The 26,427-nt window shown below is 44.4% G+C and overlaps 3 protein-coding genes across 6 annotated transcripts; 2 read left to right on the forward strand and 1 right to left on the reverse strand.

Moving 5' to 3' along the window:
- Nucleotides 1–3,063: 3,063 nt before the first annotated feature.
- exoc3l1 (exocyst complex component 3-like 1) lies at nt 3,064–13,300 on the forward strand. Its single transcript, XM_076732130.1, has 15 exons — nt 3,064–3,525; nt 5,779–5,954; nt 6,122–6,341; nt 6,660–6,872; nt 7,463–7,662; nt 7,774–7,992; nt 8,310–8,380; nt 8,624–8,741; nt 9,050–9,175; nt 9,463–9,563; nt 9,653–9,769; nt 10,164–10,434; nt 10,915–11,070; nt 11,407–11,540; nt 11,692–13,300. The coding sequence occupies exons 1-15, from the start codon at nt 3,483–3,485 to the stop codon at nt 11,876–11,878; spliced, it is 2,352 nt and encodes a 783-aa protein (XP_076588245.1). The 5' UTR covers nt 3,064–3,482; the 3' UTR covers nt 11,879–13,300.
- Nucleotides 13,301–13,511: 211 nt separating this feature from the next.
- On the forward strand, nt 13,512–20,619 carry prmt7 (protein arginine methyltransferase 7). Its single transcript, XM_076733397.1, has 17 exons — nt 13,512–13,752; nt 14,150–14,186; nt 14,560–14,709; nt 14,978–15,086; nt 15,252–15,364; nt 15,491–15,720; nt 15,829–16,009; nt 16,089–16,216; nt 16,923–17,061; nt 17,146–17,229; nt 17,314–17,361; nt 17,486–17,575; nt 17,703–17,864; nt 18,863–18,937; nt 19,110–19,270; nt 19,694–19,790; nt 19,921–20,619. Exons 1-17 carry the CDS (start codon nt 13,658–13,660, stop codon nt 20,077–20,079), a joined length of 2,058 nt encoding a protein of 685 aa, XP_076589512.1. The 5' UTR covers nt 13,512–13,657; the 3' UTR covers nt 20,080–20,619.
- Nucleotides 20,620–20,679: 60 nt separating this feature from the next.
- ciapin1 (cytokine induced apoptosis inhibitor 1) lies at nt 20,680–25,879 on the reverse strand. 4 transcript variants are annotated; one of them, XM_076733399.1, is made up of 9 exons: nt 25,824–25,879; nt 23,869–24,031; nt 23,497–23,640; nt 23,123–23,202; nt 22,791–22,959; nt 22,527–22,609; nt 22,155–22,276; nt 21,913–21,994; nt 20,680–21,464 (listed from the first exon to the last, which is right to left on the reverse strand). In XM_076733399.1, exons 2-9 carry the CDS (start codon nt 24,023–24,025, stop codon nt 21,354–21,356), a joined length of 948 nt encoding a protein of 315 aa, XP_076589514.1. In that variant the 5' UTR covers nt 24,026–24,031; nt 25,824–25,879; the 3' UTR covers nt 20,680–21,353. The 4 variants fall into 4 exon arrangements, with proteins under 4 accessions (XP_076589514.1, XP_076589513.1, XP_076589516.1 ...); XM_076733398.1 differs by having other exon boundaries at nt 25,733–25,865; XM_076733401.1 differs by having other exon boundaries at nt 23,869–24,027; nt 25,824–25,847.
- Nucleotides 25,880–26,427: the final 548 nt, after the last annotated feature.

The raw sequence follows: 26,427 nt of genomic DNA on the forward strand, positions 1-26,427 counted from the left end.
TCTCCTGTATATACATTTACATTCACTGGTGGACCCATAGATCTGAGTGAGTCTAGCAGGAAGGCATCTCAGGTCAGGAATGTCATCCAGGAAGTGGTCTAGAATTAGACTTCCTGTTCGTCCCATAGCTCCTCTGGGTGGAGGCGCTGCTGGGTGTTCTGGAGCTCAAGGTGATGACAACAAGGAGGGGAGGGGAGCACTTGGTTCTGCTTTCACGACACATTTGGCAGTGTACAGCTGGCTGTTTAAGTATGCTTATACTCTGGGTGCTGGGCGGTGGTCGGTACACTGAACTTCTACGGGTTTGTCACCTTCCAGAGCGTTGACAGATTTTGGAGCAGTAACTTAAGACTTAAGTTCAGTGCACAAGGTTAATAAAAATGGAAGCTTGGAAACATATTTTCCCCACCTGATATACAGATCTGGCCATTTCAAACTCATCAAAATGTGATTTGTTTTTGTCAGTAGAATTTGTATACATTGTTAAATGTTTATCTTACAACATTAATGGCCGTTATCTGGACACTAGTCTTCATCTTTATCTGTGATTTCATCCTGCATGATGGCTCTGAATGCATATCAGATTGTTGTTAGATCTGCAGCAGAAAGCAGCCACAAACACTGAAAGGGGAAGAAACCACAGTGAGCCTCGCTGTCAGTGTGACAAGACTAAAGAACAGCAGGTCAGCGGCCTTGTTGTCCTTAGTGATGTGGTCCCACCCTGACAGGAATACATTCTGCACAACATCCTGATGTGTCAACCTCTGCTCTATTCCTTACATGGCCCTGGAGGAAACTGTTCCTGTGTGGCAAAGATATGAGCAGTGACACTGAGGAGGGTGGCCTTGTCAGTGTGACTAACAAAGAGGCGACCACCCTGACAGAATGAGGGTTTGATAGATACAATACCAGTGTGAGCAGTTTGATCTGATCCCTTTGTTCATCAAAGACGTTCTTCGTCCTGTGGTCTGATATACAATCAAGAGAATAAGGGACTGCATGAAATTATCACTGTGTTTCACTTTTTCTTTGAAGCAGCTATGGTCAGTTTGGTTAAATGACTGTGTAATGTGAAATGTGTCACACCTAGTCAAAGTCCCAGAGAATCCTCACTCAAGTCTGGATTTTCCTCCATTTAGTGTCTTTGAGCTCATTGTTTTGGTTTTACAGCCCATGAACTTTACAGTTTTGATTTACTCTCTCTGCTCTCATAGTGTTGTTTCCACCAGCAGGTGGCTGTTACCAGCAATAAGTGATAAATACCCACTGTAACCTACATGTTCAGCACCAAACAGCAGACAAAATAAGCAGCTAGCTGGTGAACATTGTGTAGCAATTAGCAGCCAAACAGCCAGATAGCTTTCTCAGGCGTCGATGGAGACCAAAACAAAGCTAAAGGTGGGCTGGATTTTGGACCTACATCCATCAGGTGGCCAGACACGTGATGTCTAATAGATGCTAATGTTGTTCTGTATCTGCTTTATGTGTGTGCCAAGATAGTTGCCTTATCTTTTAAGGTGATGATATGTCAGTGGTGTACACGCTTTTAAATTCTTCATGCTTTGTCATTTTGAAATACTGGGAATAAGTCAAGGGGAGAGTCCAATCTATCTCAGGGTGTTCCCTCCACACCAAAATCATGTCTGTACAGTCCATAACATTCAGTAACCCATATCAGCCACATCCTCTGCAGGCGTTCTCAAAGTCAGCTCTTTCACAATTTTGTCCTTTGTTCAGATTCAATTTGTTATTCAAAGACATGCACAGAGCACCCACACACAAATCTTCAAATTGCATGAGGAAATTTGAAGTGCAGCGCTGAAGGATGATGGTCCCATGTTCCCTTCAGATAGCGTGTTTGTGCTGGCTCCAGCCACAGGGCCGCTTGGCACGCTTCGTGCTGTGTTTTGAAGAGGTCCGGGAAGCTTGGAGGCGTAAACAGGGCGGCGAGGTCAGAGGACTTAATAAACAAACTTCCCTCAGTGGTAGTAGCTGGCGCTGGTCAAACAGCTGCAGAGGATCACAGAGGGTCAGTGACACAGTCTGTTTTTGTTTCAGTGGAAAAATTCAACACATTTTGTTCAGCATCAACAATAGAGCTGTTTACTTGCCGTTGAAAGAAGGTTAATGACTCCCTAATGAAGTTATGAGAATCATGAGTGATGTCTGGCTTAAATGATATTCTGACACCTGGAGACTGCCCTCCAACGAAAGGATAATAGTCATGGACTCCATTAGGTCTTGGCTCCTTTGAGCTCCTTCTTAGACGGTGCATTGTAGGCTAATGACTTATGCATTATACATTGTTTCTTCCTGTAACTGTGTGTATAATTGGCTTCCCTTTATGAGTCAAGGAGACTCTCGGACCCCCAAGAGGCTTTGTGGAACACCAGGTCCACTTACCCCCTACTCCCCCCATCCCTCAGCCCTTCTGCCACCATCTGGATTGTTTTCCTGATCCCCTCCCCTCACCATCTCTGTTCCGTGCTGTGTTTAAAGTCCTGTGGGACAAAAAAAAAGGCATTATTATGTGAACATGACAACCAATTACATATCACTGTGAAGAAACCATGACTCTAGATCACTGTAACACACAGCGACATGTAAATCTTGTTTTTACACTTGTATGAGGTATAATGTGTTAATTAGTGAGCTGGTGGTAGGCACATTTTGACCCTTGTTGTTGCCCCATGTTTTCAGTGTTTGAGCTAAGCTACCTTACTTTTCTCATGTCAGCAATAAAACTGAATAAGTGTATTTCCAAAATGCTGCACTATACCTTTAAAAAAAAGTTCCTGTGCAGATAAGGATTACACAAGTACGTCCAGGATGAATGGAATAAAACAATCCCAAATCAAGGTCCACTGAAAGGCTTTTTTTTTTTTTTTTTTTTGAGCTTTCTGCTGCATCACATTGCCTTCATGAGTGGGTGAAATTTGTGCAGTTGTCATGGAGACAGAGGTGTTGACATGTGAGTTCAGTAGCTGTTCAGGTTTCATCCATGTATGTTTTTTGTCTGATGAAGACAGCGTGGCTCAGAGCTTTGGAAACAGAGAGCTGAGGTAAATAACATTCTCTAATAGTGTTTATTCCATCTTCTCAACAGGCCCCTGAATGCAGCATATCTCCCTATACCCTTGCTATCCCTGCCCCTTTCTCCCCTCGCCCTCCCTCCTCCCCTCCAGCATTATTCTCTTCCCTCTCCTCCCCCCCAGCTCCCTCCCTTTCCTGCCGGCCTCTCAGCAGAGGATGTGTCAGGGAGGGAGAGTGTGTGTGAGGGAAAAGAGGAAAGCCGTCAGTAGAATGGATATGTGCCCTCTCTCCTCCACCCTTTCTTCTCCTTCTTCTTCTTTTTCTCCTTTGTCCCATCTCTGTCTTTCTTCACCCTCCTCTGCCAGCGCTGCACCCTGGGCCCCCTCACTGCCTGCCCTCGGGGAAAAGGAGACTCGTCGGGTGGACGGGTGGCTGAAAACTGAACTTCAATGTCAGCAGGGGATCAGAAGAATGGTGGTGACAAACCAGAAGGTAACAGGACACACACACGCTGGACACACATGCAGACACACACTGTTTGCCTGTTGACAACATTGCTGAAAGGCCAACACCCAAATAAAGCCGTGCATGGTGTTGCTTGTCTATGAAATAAATGAATGAACTCTTCAAATTGAACCACTCAAGTAAGGTCAGAATAGGCCAGTCAGATCAGGGTAAAGTCCATTTAGTAGCTGTTCTGGAGCTTTCATCCATATCATATTATCTTCATCAGCAGAGTTTCAGAGCAGCTACTGAATGAACCTGGTGGTGAGATTTTCTCAACTGCTGGGCTACAAGATGAAGAATGAACTTTGAGTGTCAGCAATTTCAAATACATTATGACCCAAACAAAGAATGAGGAAAACTGCTCATATTTTCTATCATGATCTTTGAAAAGAAAATGGTGTAATTTGAAGGGACAGTCTAGCAGTTTAGTATTGCACGTCCATAAAGTTGGATTTGGGAGTGACAGATTAACAAAAGAGTGGTGCAGCAGAGCCTGAGGTATGCTGACTCTTAGTCTCTGGGTCAAACGCCATAAAACATAGATCCCACACTTCCCATATTGCAACTCAGTGGCATCTTTTGTGTTCCCTGTGAATAGTACACTGACAAACATAAATGTAAAAACAGTGGAATGCCCTTTAAAGACACTGAATATAGAAAAGCTGTCAGGAGTCGGTCTGTTTGTTGTGTTGCCATCAGTAATTCTCCACCATGCACCATCATGACCAGAGAGTCTGCTGGTTTCCATACCAACCCACCACCACTACAGCAGCATTATAGTGCGGTAATCGGGAGTAACTGCAGTATTGTCCTCTGTGCAGTTGTGCTTTTGAGTGTGCTGTTGCAGCAGCAGCGGCTTACATGACACTCACCACTTTCCTGAGCATTAGCTCTATGGTTTATTGTCTGGCAGAGTTGCTGATGATGATGTTTCAGTGCTCAGATTTAGTCTCGGTTGGAGAAAGCAGAGTGTCCCATGACCTCCTCTGAGACAGAGACAGCCCTGTTTGTGTAATTGAGACATCCAAACACGCACACATACAGGGTATGACTATACTTCCCAGGACCTCTCACTGACAAAACCTGAACTTTCAGTGACACATGCTTCATCCTTTGCTGTTAGAATGTCATTATCTGAACACAATCAACTGAACTTTCAACCCTACAGTCACAGAGAGGCTCAATGCTGGTGAGCACGCACAGCACATTACTCTCTGCTGAGTCACTAACCAGCACATTATTCTATTAAGACCAATTAAGATGTGCGATTCAAATGGAAGCATTGTCACATGACTCTTGTTCCTGCACAGCTGCACATCCAGCTAACTAACTAACAGATGAGAAATGATATCCTGCTCACCTGACTGCTCGGCTGACAACTGAGCTTCACTTCTCTGTGCTGTAAAAAGATGCTCTCCATTATGGTGCAAAGAAATGTTTGGCTCAGACCGTGCAGCTTATCCCAGTCCCAAACATCAATACTTCTGCTGCTCAGCGTGCTCGAGATTGTCTCTTTTCATGGATGACATGTTTGGTAGCTCATCAGTGAATGGTGAAAGCATGACAGAGCTGGGAGGACATTATGGGATACTATCTTGATTGGGAGCTGTAACAAAATCAGGATGTACTTTTCTTGAGCTGGAAAATGGGAAACAGATTTTTCAAAACATTAAATAATGCAATACATAATGGAAAATAAACATTTCTTGGAGACAGAGCTGGTGTGGAGACAGAGATAATGACACTGGTGAGTAAGTTAAACCTCATTTGGCAGATAATTGGGCCAGTTTTCTGTCAAAGAGAAGGATGTGCCTTGGTTTCAAAAGGCAGTTTCCTCCTCCTCCAGTTGCACTGCTTGAGAAAACTGTTCAGCTGAGGTGGTAAACCACCCAGATCCTGAAGTGTCTTAATGAGAGCTGAGCCCACACTGCTGCATATATTGTACTTGTTTGTATGATCAGGCTGTTCAATCTACACAAGCCTGAGTGTGATCTCTGGTTCTCTTTCAAACTGATAATGTGATGCAGCTGCACTGCTTTTTCCAAAATGTGTCTGCTGTGTGTGTTTACAACAAACAGAAGAAGAACATAATGTGTCAGGCCTCCAGCCAAACTAAATCCTGAGTGGTGGTGCACTGACATATTTTCAAACAATGAAATTCCTCATCATTTTTGGAAACCCCACAGAACTGCTTCATCATGTTACTCCTTCCTCTTGTTCTGTCTGTTTCTCCATCAGAGACGGTGCCAGTGGCGGAGGTATGGCCGGAGGTGGAGAGGGCCGAGCGTTTGGCCCGCGGTGCTGCCCTGAAGTGGGCGTCAGGTGTTTTCTGTCGACCTGAGCATCTGGAGCGCCTGAGCCAGTACAGGAAGAGAGAGAGTCAGAGGACCACCTCCATACACACCAGACTCAAGGTGACCCATCAAAACACACACGCATGATCCAACATGACCTCAGTTTACTGAATGGTCTCCTAAATGGTTGCAGCCGTGCACTTAAGCAGACATTGTTGCTCTTAGTCATCAGTGGGAATCAATAGTAACCTCTGTGCTGCCGCATGTTACTGCTGCTCTCCTCACAGTCCATGGTCCAGTCGTACCTGGAGGGGGTAGGCTGGGGCCTGGAGCAGCTCCGGGAGGCCAGGGCCGAGCTGAAGGAGGTGTCGCACGCTTTGAAGAAAGCAGGGCTGGACTCCACTGGAAGCACGGAGGGAGTGAAGTCTCTGGAGAGGCTGAGAGAGGTGTCAGTCAACCACTGTCAGCTCCTCGCCGCCGTCAGCAACCTGCCAAGACTTTACTCAGGTGCGATGCCGCTTTGCAGACATACAGGCCTGAAATCATTCATTCATAATGAATTCAGCTTAATTTTTGATTAAAAAAAATGAGTTTTCATTTTCAAGTTTCTTGTATACAGATGAAAATGTTTCAATGCTTTTTTGAGACTATAATTGATTTTTGTCTCTAACAGTGTAGGCCATGTCTTATCATGATCAGGAGCTAAAGGGCACATGTTTTGCTGGAAACTAAGATACACAACTTCAGCCTTGAACAGACCGAGTGGCATCAAAAGGTTATGGTATAAATAACCTCCCCTCCTCCTCCCTTCCTTGGCCTTTGCAGTGCGAAGCATGGTCTTGGAGACTGAGCGTCTGGTGGAGTCCCGACGGCTCCTGGAGGCCCACGCCCGGCTGATGGATCTGGAGCACTGGCAGGACGACATCCTCTGGCAGCTCCATGGGGCTGCTGGGACAGCAGGAAGTGCACTCAGCACAGAAGACCAGGAGCTGGTGACCAAGTATTTCTCTGGTGTTGGGAAACTGGTAGACGCCCTTGGTGAGGACATCTTACAGATACAGGGGTAGAAAGCTTCACAGTTTACAACAGTAATGTCAGTTTAATGAAATTTATCTAAGTCGGTTACAGGTATAAAGAAAATACTTTTATTTCTTAAATATAAGGTATTGAGAGAGGACACAGCAGAGGAGTAGCAAACTGAATGAAGTCATCAGTTTCTCGGCTTGGAGGGGAAATTCGTTCTGCATGTATCTGTGATGTTGCTGTTAATTAGATTATTATGGTGATAATCTTCTCAGTCAAATCGGAATAATTAGATCAAATTCAGACTCGTCCTCTGCTCCAATATGGAGAGCTCAATGAACTTCAAGTTAAAGCTGTATTAGTTGATTTTTTTTCTTCTGACCACTTGGGGGCAGCAGACCAAATTTCAAAATGTTATCTGTTTCCACATCCATCCAAGACACACATCCGTAACATTAGCATCCATGTGGACTCATGGTTTCAGTCATTCACCAGCTCCTGAGGAGAATATCTCTAACATCTCTTCAGCTGCTGAATGTTCCTCGATGTTCTCCAGCTACAGTGGTTGCTGACGTTGTCTGTCGACTGATGATCACTTCACTCAGGTAAAGAGCTGTGGGCTGTGGTGAGCAGTGCTCTGGCCCTGGCCCGCCAAAACCCCACACCGTTTGTGTCAGCGGTGAGAATAGTGGAGCGGGAGGAGGCCCTGGACCGAGCTTTACTGGAGGAGAGAGGGGGGACGAGAGGTAACGCCAGGCCCCTGCCCCCAGGACGACCTCGCTGCTGGAGAACATGCTTCTTCCAGGTCAGCACCAGCTGACACAAACAAAGCACGTCACCTTTTACCAAGTTTCTCCTTTTTAAATGTCTAACTGTGTGTTAATGTCTGTCCTCTCTCACATTAACTTTCTTTCAGGTACTAGAGGAGGCGGTTTCTGCACGCTTTCGCAGCGTTTCTTACCTGCACACACGTGGCCCGGGTCTGGCAGGCCACCTCTCTGCTCTCCAGCATGGTATCATGGCTGACCTGGCCACTGTACGCCACCTGCTGGAGCACTGTGTCCCGCCACACTACCGGCTGACAGGAGCCTACCTGAGGGCCAGCCACCACTGTTTACATGCTCACCTGGCACAGGTCAGTGATGTGAGAGGAATGGACCAATGCTGCACCGTGTTTACCTTTTATATAACTCCTCACTATGCAGACCACAAATCAGAGACTATTACAGGGACTTTTATTTTCTGCCTTACATGACCATGAGACTTAAATGCAATCTTTTTAAGGGTCTGTACTAAATAAATAAATAAATACTTGTACCTTTAATCAGCATTTATTTTCTCTATGGCAATCACCAACTGAAGTTTGAAGATTCATCATAAATGAATCGAATCAACAGTTTTCAAACTGGTGTCAACCTCACTGTGCACATGTAAGTGAAATTTGTGGCCTAGGTTAGCAGCTGGGACCTGGAGAGTGGTGAAATCTTTGCTGTGCTCAACTGGGTGCTACACATCTACAACAGGTGAGCTCCATGACCTGCACAGACTCTGTATGTTATCCTTCATCCGTCTGTCTGCGAGTGGCTCTTTGTGCTTCAGGGTAGTTTATGTAATGTGTAGCTAAATTTACATTCAGGATCATCTAACTTTGGATTTGAGGTAACTCAAATCATGAATCTGAACATCACTTTGGCTCAGCAGGATAGGACTGTGTTGGAAATTGTTAACTACTAAAAGCTCAGAGTCTGACAGTCTTGGTTTGGCAGCCCAGACATGATGGGTCATCCAGAGCTGGTGGCTGAGATGGAGAAAGAAGAACTAGGACCTCTCATCTCCAGCGAGGGACTGGAGCAGCTGCAGAACAAATATGTGCAGAGTGTTCGAGTGAGTCGACCCCAAAATTGTTTTGGAAACTGAATTAAAAATGCATTATCGTGTCCAGTTACATAGAACCAAATATTTTCTGTTAGTCACCCATCATGTAACATGTTCCAACATCTTGTCGATGAATATCTATTATTTTGTTTAAGCAGAATAGAGACATGTTGGCTACCTATTGAAATTTCAGTTCATGGCTGTAAATGTTGGGAATGTTAAAGCTGAATGTGAAGGAACCCGGTAAAGAGGGCTTTGACATGTGGAGGAGCAGTGTGGTACATTCAACGTGTGTGTCTGTGTTATTGCTGTTACAGAAGAGTGTATCGGAGTGGATGCACAAAGCTCTACAGGTGGAGCTGCAAGACTGGCAGAGAGACCAGGAGCCAGATACAGACCATGAAGGTTTCTACCAGACCAGCCTGCCCACGATTATCACGCAGGTAAACAAGCCATACAGATATGCAGCCATGTGTTTGAGTGCTTTGGATTTATCTCTGGTCACAGGCTGTGGGCAGTGACCAAGATGGCTCCACTCCCTGGAGATACTGTTTGTAATGACATAATGTGCTTCAAATAGAATTCAATTTACTTCTCCTTTTACAAGTACTTGAAGCACTTTAATCATTTTTTCACCATCCTGACACCTAAACACTGGTGCAGTGGTGGTGTGTCGTATCATCCATGTGTTTTGTGTGGATGTCTTTCTTTGTTTGTGGGACTGTGGTAGATGCTGGAGGAGAATGCCCGGGTGGCTCTTATGATTGGAGTATCTCTTCGAGATCAGACTATACAGATGGGACTGTATGAGATGGAGAACCTCCTGAACAGGTATGTATCTGTGCAATTTGCGCTTCCAGCTGCCTGTCAGGCATTTTGCTGTCAGCGTTCACCTTCACCTCCATTCCTTCACATCACAGGTTTCGAGAAGCTCTGGTGGAATTTGGGAAGGAGCACCGCAGGGATCTGAGCAACAACAAAAACAAGTTCTACCTCCACTATCTGCTGGCCTCCATCAGCAACTGCATCATCCTCAAGTGAGATACTGGCAGAGTGGTGGTGAATGACCGCTGGCAAAGCCTTGAGTGCTTTATCACACAAATGTTTGGACTTTCTGGTCACTTCAGGGACTCAGAGTAGGTTAATGTCATGTTTGCAAGCATGGCAAGTATTGTGGCAATGATGTGGCAGCTGTGCTCTGCTCACAAAGAGCCAATTCATACTGTTAATAAGGGAGACCTAGAAAAAACGAAGATCTGAATAGTTGGACAAAAGCTTTTCATCAACAGAGGCTAATTACAGAGACACCTGATATTCTTTTTTAATTTTCCAATTTATCATCCCACACTTATAAACATGTACAATCATATTGTGCCTCTCACAAATGAATGGGAGCCGTAGCTTTTAGCATGCACATTGTGTTTGATGCAGAAAGTCCACAGAGAGCCTGCAGCAGCAGCAGTCATCACGCTCGGCAGGGCAGTTCTCTCGGACTCCTCCCAACCCTCTGGCAGCTCTGGACCGGGCAGTGAGACGGGCCTGTCGCCTGGTGATGGATCAGCTCCTGCTGGACCTTCAGCCTTTCCTCCCTGGTCTGCTGACCCGACCCTGGCTGGTCCAGGGAGACCCCACCCCCAAGCTCTGCAGCGTCCTGGAGCGTCACCTGGAGCTGTACAGCCGGGTTCGACCACCCTGCCGACAGGTCACAGCTTTGCTCTCTTTCTCTGTCCCTGTTGTGCAGATGGTAGGATGAAGTGTAATATTTGTACTTGTCTTCAATCTCATTTCCAGACATTTGAGTTTAGGTAAAATTTACAGGAAACGTATAGTCAGCCAGCATCTGTCATATCCCTAAAATGACACTGATCATTAGTTTGATTTGTATTCTTTGGCACAGCTCTCTCACTTTCATTGATCTATTGTCTTCATTAGATGTTGTGTAGATATTAAACTCAGAGAATACTGGGTCACCGGCCAAAGTGATACAATAAAGGTTATTATTCAGACTCAGTCTCTACACTGAAATACATTAAACACGCTGTCATGTACAGTAGCACCCTGGGTCTTATCTCTCTCTACAGTGGCACATCTACACTACAGCTGCATGCCTCCTTGTCCTCTCATCGCTCTGACTTTGTCCGTGTGCTCAACTTTGCTGCTGAATCTTATTTCGTGTACACAGCGTCTGCAGGAGGAGGCCCAGTGGCTGATGGTGGTGGAGTACGTCCGGGCTCTGATGCAGAAGAGGCTGGTGTGTCGCAGCGCCGAGGATAGAAGGCAGCTCAGCCAGCAGATGGTTCAGGACGACCAGCAGTTTAGAGACATCTTCCACGGCCTGGTGAGGAGGACCTGACTTTTGCTGTCATGCCTCAGAAAAGTTCATTAATGCACCTGAACACTTTGCAGTACTGCCACTATAATATGAGAAGTCATAGTAGTCATAGTCATAGTAGTATGAGTAGTCATAGCTAGTAGTACTAGCATCCTGTAGTTTAGTTACGGTATTTTAGTGTCCTATCATCATGGTTTAAAAGCCATTTGAATCAATAATGATAATCAATAATGAAATGTTAGAAATGAAAACTTTTCCACAAACATTTTACCAATAAGGGCTTCAGTCAAATGTACTGCTGTCTGTCTGCATTCAAAGTCAGTCAAACTCGTGTGTCTGTAGGAGGGTGAGGGCTCAGTACCTGAAGTGAATCCTTTGGCTTTACTACCCGTCCTGGCTGACTTTATCCGACTGAAAGACCCTGGTATGCTCACTCTGGAAGTTTCTGGACTTGCAGCCAAATACCCCGATATCAGGTAGTTTGACCTATATATAATTCATTATTTTACCAACAGCTTTGTTCACAAAACGGTTATTTCTAAGAGTCTTATGCTAACACTAGTGCCAACCATGAATATTTAATGACCCACCAAGGCATTGTACCTTCATGTTTTCCTGTTCCCTCAGTGAAGAGCATGTCTCTGTACTGCTGGACATCCGTGGTGATGTGTCCAGGGACGTCAGAGGGGCTGTACTGGACTTGCTGGAGCAGAGCGCCCCCCCTCTGCCCGCAGGATACCGGCCCATCTTCACTGACATCCTGGTGCCTCCTTCCACCATGGCCTTCTGTCTGCCCACTGCCAAGTGTGCATGACAGGGACTGAAACTGCATCTTGAACACAGACTTTAACATTTTTAACAGGAAAATATGCAGGACCAATCAGGCGACTGTTGGTGAATCTGCTCCCACTGAGTTGTTTCAACCTGTGTTCAATTCTGCCATTCGTTATTCATCTAGGGAGCAACAACTGAGCTCCTTGTTTTTTCCTTAGTGCCAGCTTGCTTCATACTCATGTTACACATATGATTCATACTGGGAGCTGCCCAGTGCCACCATCGCTGTCTTCGTTTGCTCTCCACAGAAGAAAGGAAAAGGTGGGATCTGTTGGGATGGGATTAACAATGGGACATTTTAATTTCCTTCGCCTAGAAATTTGCCAGGGATTGAGTTGGTGACTTGCTGGTTCAGGTCTAACTTCAGCTGAGACTCATTTGTTTGGTAAAATCCTGAATCTATGAGCCACTGTGGCCAAATTGGTTATGAGTGGTAAAATCATATCCTTTATCCCGTCACAGCTTGTTATCATGTCTCTCAGTGATTTATGAGACTTGGAACAAGCTTGACTGTTTTGAACGTTTTCTATTTCATTCAGAAAGCCTTTAACATGATGTCAGTAAACTACACACGGCCCTCTCTGTGTGCCAGCTTTGCTGGTGCATGATGCTATCAAATGGACAATGCAGCTTTAAAGGGTCAGCTCACTTTTAACTAAAAACAGATTTCATTGACATCACTTTCTACTGAATAAGTGCTTTGAATCAAGCGGTGAAATTCCTTTCACCCTCACCGTATTTGGGTGGCAGCATTTTTGAGACAGATATCTCAAAACCTCAGCGCACACAACCAAAAGGATTTGTATGGCTACATATTAACTGTGGGATTTTGAATTGGCCAGTCAATAAGTAGATATGATGGAATGCGTACTGCCTCAGAGTCAAAATAAAATCAACAATAAAATAGTGGTCACAACATGAAAAACTAAAAAGATGAAGCATCTGAATGGTTGTTTTGCAGTATGAAAGTAGATTTATTAATTGCAACATACAGTATATGGCTTTTAGAATATAAACAGAGTCTTATTAAAGCATCATCACATTACAGTGTGGTCTTTAAAGACAAAACATGGTTTTCAGTGAGGGTTCCAGCACTGTAAAGTATCCTACCTGAGGAACTGAGGCTGCTAATTCATTCCTTTATAATCACTTCTTCATTAACTTTTCTTCATGTGTTTGTCATTTTGTCCAATTGTATCATGTATTTTTGTTGATATTGGGTGTTTTTCATGTTTTTTTTTAATGTATTTATTGTATTTATGTATTACTTTTCAGTTTCCTTTGGAACAGTGCTTCCTGTTGTTATTTCAAAGGATAGTTTCCTTGCTCTGGCTTACTGCCAACCTCTAAAGCACAGCGTAAGCTCTGTCACATAAATGCTTCAATAAATGCTTCAACTTTCATCTTTTATTATTACTGTCATACTTTTCATATTTTTAGATTCATATAAAGTCAAAAAGCATCTATAGTTCATGACATTCATACTGTTACTATTGTAATTGAAAAAAAAAAAAGCTTAAAAAAATAAGTGCACTGGGTTCTGTTCACTTTCTTTCTGTTTAATAAAGGCAAAAAAAATCAGTAAGAGTAAAAAAATGCTTGTCACGTGATCCAAGGAATTGGTGACGTCGCCGGCAAAGATGGCCGCTTCCATAGAGGCAACGCTGCTTCTATAACCAGGTTTACTGTTAGACTTGTGTGGAATATTCCAGTAAAAACAGCTTGTAGTTAGCGGGGTATTGAAGCAGTGGTGGCAGAGATGAAGACCTTCTGTGGAAGAGCCAACCCGAGCACGGGAGCCATAGACTGGGTGGAGGAGAGTGAGGAGTACGACTACCACCAGGAGATAGCCAGGTAGCTCCGAGCCTAGCATCGCAGCATGGGTAGAGGCTGCACTCGGTTTCACGTTGCCTTGTTGTTGTTGTTGTTGCTGCTGTTGTCGTCTTTAAGTTGTCATGTCATGTATGCCGAAGGGAAGAGTTGTGGTTACAAATCCATAAAAAAATATTACTTTATTTTCCACAGGGTGTGTATGTTTGTCAACAAGCAAGCCAACTTTATTTTGATATTTTTATGTGTGCCACGCTGTGTCCTAAGAAGATCATTCAAACTAGTATGCCGCTGTACATGTGTGAATGTTTTGGAGTTTTAAAAGTCTCTTGTCATCTTTTTGACATGAACAAACATTTCAGAGGGACTCCACCATTCGTCCATCTGAATCTGTTGTCCTGTGATCATGTTTATCTTTCAGGTCCTGTTATGCAGATATGCTTCATGACCATGACAGGGTGAGTGTGGACATCCACCTCGGCTGAAACACCTCCTAAACAGTCTGATGTGACCTGTGTGTCTAACGCAGCTTCGTTTTCTGTGGTGATGTGGTTGTGTAAAAGAAAAAAAAATCTGATGAAATATGAAATATTCATCAAAAATCTGCACATGCATAAAAAATCTGTCGTTTCATTTGGTTTGAGGCATTACTGAGTTAAAATAAAAGGCTGTGCACCTCTCATCATGATGAATACCTAAAAAACACAATGTGAAGTGATTAAGGGAGAAAACATCACTGATTAGACAGCAAACTGACTTTGTTGAATGTCTCAGTGGAGCGTCCTCGCTCTTCCCCAGCACTGACACCGCTGATGTGCTTTCTACCTCCAGAATGTGAAGTACTATCAGGGCATCCGGGCAGCCGTGGCCAGAGTAAAGGCTCGTGGCGAGAAGGTCATCGTCCTGGACATCGGGACGGGAACAGGCCTCCTGTCCATGATGGCCGTCACTGCCGGAGCTGACTTCTGCTATGCTGTGGAGGTAGAGATGCTCACAAATTCCATTCATATTTTTAGTCTGTTGGATGTTCGCTGTGACATGATTGGACATTAGAGCTGCATTTTTGCTTGATAAATTAGTTAAATTATCAGAATTGTTTTGGATTAAATCATCAAATCAGCTAATCGTTTCAGCACTAACATTGCTTTCGCTGGAGGACTTTTCTGTCTTGTCACTGTAAACGCCCGTCAATCTCAAACCACAGAAGTGATGCAGCTTCAGGCGTCGTCTCGGTTTCATGTGTCCACAGGTTTTTAAGCCCATGGCCGAGGCAGCACAGTGCATTGTGAAGAAGAACGGCTTCTCTGAAAAGATCAAGATTATTAACAGACACTCCACTGATGTCACTGTGGGGCCAGGTCAGAGAGAGTCCCACACACACACACACACACACACACACACACACACACACACACACACACAGCTGCAGTGTATGATTTAGGTGTCCGCTGAGAGAAGAGTGTGATGTTCATTTGTGTGTCTGTGCTGATGAGATTGTGTGTTGTGTTTGTTGTTGAATACAGATGGAGATATGCAAATGAAGGCCAATGTTCTGATCACAGAACTGTTTGACACAGAGCTGATAGGTGAAGGAGCCCTGCCCAGCTATGAACATGCTCACCAGAATCTGGTCCAGGTGTGTGTGTGTGTGTGTGTGTGTGTGTATTTATACATGACCCTGTTTGCATGCAGCATGAATATGTAATCTATATAATCCCAGCTGGTGGTCTGATCCGTCTCCTCGTGTCCCCCCATGCTGTAGGAGGGCTGCGAGGCGGTTCCTCACCGGGCCACCGTCTACGCCCAGCTGGTGGAGTCGGAGCTGCTGTGGAGCTGGGCTCAGCTGCAGCCGGTGGAGGTGGAGGGGGCCCGTCTGGTCCCGCCGCCCGACGTGAGCCGCTGTGCTGGAGCTCATTCGGTGTGTGACATCCAGCTGAGCCAGGTGTCTCCTCTGAGCTTCACCCCGCTGGGTCCTCTCTGCACCATGTTCAGGTATGAAAGTGAGGAACACGTTCTCCTGCGTTGTTTTCTCTCAACATCAGTTATCAGTTTTGCACATTCTTGCTCACCCTCCCTCTGCACTCCCTCCTTCCCTCTCAGTGTGGATTTCAGTAAGCCAGTAAGCAGCGCGTTCCAGTCCCACTCCTCCCAGTTTGTGGCTCAGTCTGGAGGTCGAGCCCAGGTCGTCCTGTCGTGGTGGGACCTCGACATGGACCCCAGTGGAAGCATCGTGTGCACCATGGCTCCCAGCTGGATGTACCCGCAGCCAAAGATGGCTCCAGTGAGTTACAGGACACGATGTTATGATGGTCTGTGTTCGGCTCCCATCAGCCCCTGCTGATCTCTGTGGTGTGTTTCAGTGGCGGGACCACTGGATGCAGAGTGTCTACTTCCTGTCTGTGGAGAGGCAGGTGACAGAAGGAGAGGAGCTGAGTCTCACTGTCTGCCATGATGACTACAGTCTGTGGTACAGGCTGCGGTCTCACAGGTAACCGCTCAGTGTACTCTATATTTACAGAAACTGCAATACAGGTTTTGGAAATCCAGTGAGACAAGCTCTCCAAGCCCTTGTATCACATATTCTTCCTTCCACCTGCCATTGCATTGACATTTGGGATATGGGATCAGGCTACATATGGTAATATAGACCCAGTGATGGCATGACTCTGCAGAGGAGGGGCATCAGGAATGAAAATGAGTGCTGTCAGGTCCGACGTGTGGTCTACTGTGTCTGTCTGCCAAGTCATGGCAAGAGTGTGTGACTCTGTGATCACCTCATCTGTCGCAGTGACTATCTCAAGAGAGGAAAGTACAGTGTTTGATCCTGGCATTAAGCTATGGTGTTAAATGGCCTTTGCAGTGATTCAGTCCATCTGAACACTAGCATGTTTCTGACAGAAAGAACAGCACTCTGAACGTTTCGCTGTTCTCAAAGTGTGTTTAGACTGGTGGAAAGAACATGTTTGCCTTTTTTTTTTTCCTGAAAACACTTATCAAATCACAAAACTCTTGATAAGTATGGAAGTCCAACCTGAGGAGGAAAAGGAAATCTTCCTTGGAACATAAAAGTACACTGATCTGAGCTGAATAAAGATCAGTGTTAATGCTACAAACACAGGCAGTTCTGGTGTCAGTGTGTCATTGCAGCACCACAAAGCATAAATGTTCTCACTCTTGTGCGTTGATGTCCTCAGCCAACAGGACCCACAGGCTGACGCTCGTCTCTCTCGGCCGTGCTGTACGTGCCAGGCTCACCTGGTCTGGACTCGGCCTCGCTTCGGTGAGCTCAACGACAGGCGGCGTACAGAGAGCTACGTCAGCGCACTACGCAGTGTGAGTGACGGCCAGCCGGCCTCTGACCTGTCAGCGAATGAACGCATGTGACTGTAATCTGATCACTGGCTGTGTTGACTTCAGGTTCTGAGGGAGGACAGCGTGTGTCTCGACGTCAGTGATGGAAGTCTGCTTCCTGTGTTTGCTCACATGCTTGGAGCAAAAAAGGTAATCTGCTTTGACCTTGTGTCCAAACCAAGCGCCATCACACTGTTACTGACTTGTCTTTTTATTCTCTTGGCCTCTGCTCAGGTCTGCAGTTTGGAAACCTCCAGAATGTCCAAACAGGTTATTGAGCAGGTAAATTAGAGAACTATTAAATGTATGTTTGAGAAATGTCCGATGATCTTTGATATTTTCACAGTTTTAGGTTTATCCAAACAACAGTTTAAGGAGTTTTGATGCTACACATTTTCCTCTGCAGATGCTGGAAGCCAACTCGATGAAAGGAGCTGTTGAGCTGCTGGAGATCAGGCCTGAGCAGCTGACCACTAATGATCTCGGAGGGGAACAGGTACTTTTGACCAAGACGTCAGTGATGTGCACTGCTGTCTGCCACCCTGCCCCACCCTGTGTTTACAAGCTGTTCTCCTTCCCCCAACTGGCCTAAAATCCGCTAATACTGCTTTAACGTTGTACAGATCTCAGTGCTGATGAGTGAACCGTACTTCAGCACCAGCCTGTTGCCCTGGCACTCCCTGTTCTTCTGGTACTGTCGGACCGCCCTGGCAGGCCTTCTCCAGCCCAACGCCACCATCCTGCCCTGCTCTGCCAGGCTTCACATGGTGGCTGTAGAGTTCCAGGTGAGACAGATGGGAATGTTTTCATACATGTGCATGTGTGTTTCAATTACCTCGAACATTTAAAAAGAAAGCGTTGAGGAGCATACAGTGTTGATTTTTTGCTGTATTTCAAACATACCCTGCTCAAAACAATGAAGGGAACACTTAATCATCACATTATAACACCAAGTCAGTTAAACTTCAGGGATATCAATCTGTCCATTTAGGAAGCACAAATGATTGCGACTCAGTTCCACCTGCTGTGGTGCAAATCAAAGTGACAACAGGTGCAACAGAGAGGCAACAGCAACACAACCCCCACGAAGAGGATGTTTCTGCATGTGGTGGCCACAGACAGTTGTTCTCTCCTTTTCCTTCCTGACTGATTCTTCTCTAGTTTTGACTTCTGTTGGCGTCCTTGTCACTACTGGTAGCGTGAGGTCGTACCTGCAGCCCAGTCAGGCTGCAGAGATCATCCAGCTCCTCCAAGATGACATATCCCTACGTGCGGGTGCAAGAAGGTTTGCTGGGCCTCCCAGCACAGTCTAAAGAGCATAGAGGAGATACCAGGAGACCGCTCGTTACACAAGGAGAGCTCGCCCAGGCCATAGAAGGGCGTCAACCCAGCAGGACCGGTATCTGCTCCTCTGAGCGAGGAGGAACAGGAGGAGCAATGCCAGAGCCCTACAAAATGACCTCCAGGCCAAACTGTCAGACACAGACTCCATGTGGGCCCAATATCCTCTAGTGGGGCCTGTGCTCACAGCCCAGCACCGTGCAGCTCGATTGGCATTCGCCAGAGAACACCAGAATTGGCACTGACAGATGATTCGTTCATCGTGATCTGATGTGTGATTTGAGTGTTTCCTTCATTTTTTTTGAGCAGTGTATTTCATTCAGGGTATCATTTTAACATCCTTAATGCAAAGTTCTCAATAGTTACATTTTGTAACAGTATAATAGAGTAATAATTATTAAAGGTAAGTCCCTGTTGAATTTCTCTTTTCCTTGTTTGTCAGGATTTGTGGAGGATTCGAGCCCCGTGTGGAACATGTGAGGGCTTTGATGTCACACCCATGGATGAAATGGTCCAGGTGAGACTTGATCAGCTTTTACTTCTAGTTTCATCTCCAGGGAACTGAATCATGTTTCCATAAAAGAAATTCCTAACAGAAGATGAAGACTGAGACTTTCTAATGTTTCCAAACTCATGTATCTTTATTTAATACTTTTTTTTTTTTTAATGTCACTACATCTTTCGTTCAGAGATCTCTGGACTTCCAGGAGTCGCGTGAGGCGGAGCCCCACCCTCTCTGGGAGTACCCATGCCGTGCTCTGACCCAGTCCACGGCTGTCATGACCTTTGACTTCACACAGTGTCTCCCTCAGAAGCCAATCAGCAGTCAAGGCTCGCTGCCTCTCATAAGGTTTTCTTTTTTCTTTATTCTTCTGTCAGTATGAGATCAGAGAACCATCTACCAACATAGAAAATCTAGTTTATTCTTCTGAGGTATACAGTACTTACAGTTAACTTTCAGATAGCCCAGACCTCCTCGACCCACAGATGAGTTTTAAACAGTCAGATCACTGCGCTGTTTCAGTATGTAGAAACAAAGTGAAGAACGACTCTATGAAGTCGTGCTTTGAATGAAAGTGTAGCTGGTTGATTGTGTGACAAGTTCACTCATGAGAGTTTGAATCTGAACAGTCAGACCTTATTCCCTTCCATTGTGAAAAATGTCAGAGACTGATCGGCAGCTGGCTCGGTGTTTGATGGGTTTGGACTGAACTCCTCCTTCATATATTCTCCTTGCCGTGTTGTTAACGGTCTGTTTAAATGTCTGTTTCAGGATTGGTCGTTGCCACGGTGTCGCATTGTGGATGGAATATCATCTAACTGAAGACATCACTGTCAGTGCAGGTCTGATTGGACCCATCAGTGAGCAGGTCTGTAGCCTCTCCTGAACATATTGATCATCTTTGTACATCTTTGAACAGCAGCAACCAACAAACGTTAAATAGCTGCTGATCAGTTTTGTGTGGACTGTTGGTGAGATTTGCCGTGCCTTTCTTACAGGGGGAGTGTGAGTGGAGTCGACACAGGAAGCAGGGAGTGTATTTTCTCAGATCACCGTGGGAGAGCTCAGGTGACGGCAGAGCCGCCGTGGCTTACAGCTTCACCTTTGATCCCAGTTCAGGAGACATTAAGATGGACTTCAGCGTCGAGTCTCAGTGATGTGGAGCAATCTGAAGAACAGACTTTTGATGCTTTTACCTCGTCATTATTTGCATTTTGGCCATTTTGGATGCATATTTAACTTTTTGTGAAGCAATTACCTTATAACTATTCAGAAATTCTACAAATAATCACATTAAAAGTGGATGCGACTGACTGACTGTTTGTTCAGTGCAATTAGGGATGCAAAATGGTATGTTTTTAAGTAACCTCTCGGGGTCACCACAGCAAAGAATCTGAAGTCTATTGTGTACCAGAGGTGACCAACAGCTTTTGTGAATTATTAACAGGTCAGCCTCTACCAAAGCCAAATGTGTTGTTACAGAAATGTTTTCTAAAGTTTTATATTGGTCGTCCAGTGTTCGGTATCTTTCTCATCAAGTTTCCATGAAGGAAGATCAGTTTGCAGAACAGGCTGCAGGGACGAGCGGGGCGGTGACATCACTGCTGAGCTCTTCCTATCTCAGATTATTTCAAAGACTTAACGTTGGACGCGTTTTGTGTTCACTGAGAACTGCTCATTGTCATTTGTGGTCCTGATATCCCAACAGTGATGGAGTAACGTGCTGATATATACAGTGAAATAAATGGGAAGCTATAACAGGTGTGGCTTTAGTTTGTTGTATTAAAATAAAACAGAAAAAAACATGTTTCATTTGCAAATTGTTTGCCTGTATATACATAAATAAGCTTGAATTGGACAGTTTATGCACCATGTGTATGGACCTCTATGCCTAAATTGTACTGGTGAACCTTATGTAGTTTAACATGTCAGTGGTGAGGTGTAACTAGAACTTCAAATGAAAAGAACAAACACATGCACTTCACTTAATTAATATTTCCTTGAAACCCTCAAGGTAATTCTCACACAGTCATTTGCACAATTGACAGCAGAAGTAAGGTAACAGTGACAGTGCACTTTTTTAAACTTCATTCAAATTTCACTCTTGCTCACTGTCAAACCTGCATTGTAAAACTCAAATTAACAAACTCTCGAGTCAACATGACTTGCTTTTTCTGCTACACGAGGGCGACACAATCATGACATCAGAAACGAGATGATGTGCGATGTGTGATTAAACTATAGAACCCATCAAACAGAAGCCATGTTACTGAGTAGGCAGGCAGAACTCCCCATCATATCTGCAATCACGCTGGTGAAAAAGCAGTTTTCAATGCAGTGCTTGGGCAGAGGGGATCATGTCTCTGTGGATGGAAAACAAGGAATGTAATCTTTTGAATCATGAGCAGTAGGATGTATGAAATCTAGTATTTCAAGCATCTGTAAGCGTCTTGTTGTCCAGCACAATCTTCTCTCCTGGTTTGAACGCTGGCATCCCCATGTACGGGCAGCTGGCGCATCGGAACGCATCACCAAGGTAACACTGCCAGAAATAGAAATGAAAATCATTAAATCATTACTCCTTCAAAGTGTTATCATGTTACGATGATAGGAGAGAAGCTAGAATTACAGCCTCGTGGTTGTACGCCTCCACCAGGCAGTCAAGTTTCAGTTCACCTCCATGTCTGTCTGTCTGACTTGTGATGAAGGTATTAAGGTAAAAAATATGTCAAGTGTCAAGTGTTGGTGAAATGTAAGTGATCATTATACTGACACGTATGACTGCAGTGAATCGTTTCCAGGTAGAAACATGCTGTCTTTACTTAGAGACTATTTCTACAGAGGAGCACAGAGGACTGATAGAGAGCTTCATCACATGGAGCAACGACAATCACCTGAAGCTCAATATGAGCAGAACCAATGAGCTTGTGATGGACTACAATGCTTCAAATATGGATGCTGGTAGTTTACAACAATCAAAATATACTCACACTTCCGCAGGCAGATTTCGGAAGGTCAGTCTTTTGATTTCCTTTACTCTCCTGCTCCAACTCCTCAGCAAGACCACACGTGCTACACAAACATACAACATATTGAATCACGTTTAAATGATATAACAGAAATATGTACAATAAGTACAGCCCAGCTCCTTCTGTTACAGCTGCAGTCCAAAGAGCCCATGACGTGCTATGCTATGGTCTATGGTTTAAAAACATTTGTGTGATGGCCTCACCAGTTCTTGCAGGCTTTCTTCTTCTTGCCGGCTCCCTCTCCACAGGTGGGCGCTTTAAGAGAAGCTGGGTCAGGTCTCTTCAAGTCATCTTCATCAAGCAGAGCATCAGAGTCCACTAGATCCTTGAGAGCAGCAGAAAAGATGGGACAAGAGAGACACAGTAAACAGAGCAAAGAGAGACACGTGCATGACAGTTCGAATTTCCTAAAGCAAGACTTCTGCGTGGCTCTTAATATGTATGACTGCAATACTGTATGTCAGGTGTTACGCTGCGGGTCAAAGGTACATGTGTTCCTCCTTCCCAAGCTGCCCACACTGTGTTTAATGAGTCTCTACATTAGGACAGAAAAAGATACAAAATCCAGAACTCACCACATCATCATCATCCATGTCGTTGGCCGACAGCATCCACATTTTGACAGTGTTGGGATCGAGAGCAGGTTTCTCTGCTGAAGCTACAGATGTTTGCAAATATTAGCTTTGCATAACCTTTGACAACAAACTAGATGATTCAACAGCATTTCATCTAACTTGCATCCAAAAAGGTGCGAAATATGACTGTTTGTTTTGTGCTGTTTATGTGACAGACGAACGGCTGAGGACAAAAAGAAAAGAAAACTGCTTTTGGAAACTTACCTGGCTTGGGCGTCTTTTTCCCGAATGACAGTTTAATCTGGGTGGATGATCCCACCTCAAAGTTGGGTTTGGATGCGGATATGCGGACTCGAGACAGAGTGTTTCCTTGGTAACCAGTAGCAGTCCTGAGGCAGCTCAATGCCTCGGGGCTCAGTTCCGATTTATTGACCTGGATGGGGAGGAAGCAAGAGGGCCAAAGAGCCAAAAAGGATTTAACTGGTGCAGACGTTTACCCATATTCAAATAAGATTTAATGGATGTGGCTGACCACGCGATTATGTTTCTCATATCCTTCCACACAGGCTTGTCTTAGGTTTCTCATGTCCACTCACCTCGGTCACTGACACGAAACCCGACATCTTCAGAGCCGACATCAGCTTCTCAGCAGTCCTCACACTCTGCGTCTCAGTTCCTGGAACACCGAAACAAACACGTCACACACTGTAACACAATCAGTGCGCCAACCTTATCACTGCAGCACAGTGAGCTAGTGGATAAAGACAAATGAAATAAATGATATAAAGATTCAGAAGAGGATTCAAGAGGATTTTGTCTGTATTAAACAAAGACATAAGGTTCAAAAATCTTTCCTTTTATCACTTCAAAATCCAAAATAAAAGCGCATATCATTGTACCATAAAAGACATCATTTTCAGCCTTCTAACATTCATGTAAAATAGTTTAGACCAAAACTTTTCTCTCTCACCTGTAACCGCTTCATCCAGAACTAGCTTCCCGCCAGGTTTGAGCACTCTGACTAATTCTGCAAGAGTCTCCAAACTGTGGACGGAGGAGTTGTCAGCCAGAAGGCAAGAGAGCACGCAGTCGAAGGTGGACGCTGAATGGGAGGCTGAGAAGAGGGGAGGAGGGCAGAGGATCAAGTCACTCCTGACATTCGATTCATTCCTTCTTTTGTATTACGATTGTCACAGATAATGATGCAGAACTCACTTGTCACTTCTACCATGGTGATAAACACACCTCTCAGCCATACTTTGTGATTCAGTCTAATAAAGCAAGCATTTTGTACATTGAGGTCTTGCCTAGTGTAACTTAAAATCAGGTGAATGTCACTCACATAGCAATAATCTCTCCATGTTCTCCACCGATACTTTTCCGTCTGCACCAACAATGGCACCCAGTTCCTCTGCATACTGTTTCAGGGCTGCTGGTGCTGAAGGCTGAGCCCAAACCAACAGCACCTTGTCCCCTGCTTTGATTCCAAGGTCTGTCATGGCTTTCTGGAGAAAAATGAAGTTGTTATTGCTGTGTTAAATGTAAACAGGAACTGAATGTGATGATTTGCAAAACATTGAAACCCCATATTTCATTAACAATAGCGCAAAGACAACATATCAAACGTCGACAGTGAGACATAGTTTTTTTAAACCATATCCTCATTCAGAGTTTAATTGCAGCAACAAGTTTCAAAAAAGATGAGAAAAGCTGCAAAACACTGAAAGAAAACACCTGGTGTAACATCTCACAGTGACTTAGGTTAACTGGCAGCAGGTTTGTGACATGATTGGGTATAAAAAGAGCCTCTCAGAGAGGCCGAGTCTCTCTGAAGTAAAGCTGGGGAGGGGTGCACACAGCTATCCACTGGACAGCTGTGATCTTCAGGCCCTAAGATGACACTGCACTGAAAACAGACACTATCATTAGTGGACATCACTGCATGAGCTCAGGAACACTTCCAGAAACCATCGTCTGTGAACACAGTTCATCGCTGCATCTACAAATGTAAACTGAAAATCGTGCAAAGACATAAACCAGATCCAGAAATGCTGCCACCCTCTCTGGTCCTGAGTGCTGAACAACATATACAGGTTTTGGAGCAACATATGCTGCCAAGAAGATGACCTTGCTTATTTCAGCAAGACAATGCTAAACCACCCTCTGCATGTATTACAACAGCACGGCTTGAGTAGCATAATAGTCTGGCCTGCCTGCAGTCCCAACTGTTCACCCAATGAAACTGTGGCATTATGAAATGTAAAATATGACAATCAGGCAATTTATACATCAGGCAGGAATGAGAAAACATTCCACTTTCTAAATGACTGCAGTTGGTCTCCTCAGTTTCCGAGTTTTGTGAAAAAGTAGAGATGACGCAACAGAGTGGCAAACTCCTGGCCCGACTTTTTTAGAAAGGTGTTGCTGCCATCAAATTCCAAATGAGGATATAATTTTCATAAACAATGACATTTCTCCGTTTCAACATTTGATATGTTGTCTCTGTGCTATTTACAATTACATACGACATTGCAGTGTTTTGCAAATCATCCCATTCTGTTTTTATCCACGTTTTACAGTGTCCCTACTTTTCTGGAAACGGGGTCGTACTTAAAAAGCGGCCTCAGTGTCTGTCTGTGGATTAAAGTTATCATAAGAATATGAAGCTCTCTTAACACGGTCAGGATTATGATTGACCGTTTTGGCTAAATATGTCTCCATAAAACCAGAAGTCAGTCACATAGAAAAAAAAATATATGACCTTGAGACTATTACTTTGCTGTCATAACAACAGCACAGCTAGTCGTGTGCAGCTTACAGTTATCATATTGTAATAATAAGTAATGTTTAAACATCTTTGTTTTTTTTAAAGAAAGAATGATATTTACATGTGAAAACGGCAGACTGGTCTAGAAGCTTCTCTCTACTCCTTCTAGCCCAAGTCATCCCTCTATTACGATAATACATAATCAACAAATGCGACTATTTATTTCAGCTTTAGTTTGAAACTATCAGGGGGGGTTAACCTGACTAACTACTAGTTAGCGGATTAGCTTGTTTGTTGACACAGGTGAAAAGCATAGGTGAGCGTTACATAAAGCAAATAGCGTGACGCAGAAAACAACGGTGCTTATCAAGTTCATAAGCACGTTGTTAAAACCGGGAGAGTCCGGTACACGGCTAACCACGAATAAAAACATACTCACGTTTTTCTATGATTTTTCTTAAAGGCTTTCGTTGGTTAAACTAGCTACTGCAATAAGACAATAGTTGCCAGTAGTTGAACTGTAGAGGTACCTGTCTGCCTGTCCGCCGGGCTTCTGCTTCTTCTTCTTGTCTGCCTCTCCGTCTTCTTCTTTGGTTTGGCAGTCTAAAGTCAGTGTTGCTGCCCCCTTCAGTCTGGGTAATGTCATTGGTACAAATGTATCCACACTGGTACTAATCAGTGGTGTGGAGGCACTCTAGCAGTTATTTTTTTCATTATTTATTTATATTTTTATTTTATTCATTTTTTTAATTTTCTTTTATTTTTCTTTTCTTTTTTTTCTTTTATTCCCCTCAGTTCCGCACAGTCTCTGTATAGTTTCTTCCTTTGAACAGAACAAAAAAATTGCGCACTGTAGAAGAACATGTTTTACTATCTCACTGTAGCCTTACTGGCACTCTTAAGGCCATAGTGACCCAACCTCTGTCTCAATAACTGAACTTGATCTGCTTTTACTCCCCGAGAGGTTAAAGCAATCCTATACATGAACAGTATATACCTGCTGTTTTTTTTTCCTCACACCCACATGAATCCCACACTGCACCCAGCTTTTTGTATTCTGTACACTGACATCCTTATTTCTGTAATCACATCTGGTTTGGCCTTGGACTTTCCATCATGTATTGCCTCTAATTC

The sequence above is a fragment of the Chaetodon auriga genome, chromosome 6 (assembly GCF_051107435.1).
Source record: "Chaetodon auriga isolate fChaAug3 chromosome 6, fChaAug3.hap1, whole genome shotgun sequence".
NCBI lineage: Eukaryota > Metazoa > Chordata > Actinopteri > Chaetodontiformes > Chaetodontidae > Chaetodon > Chaetodon auriga.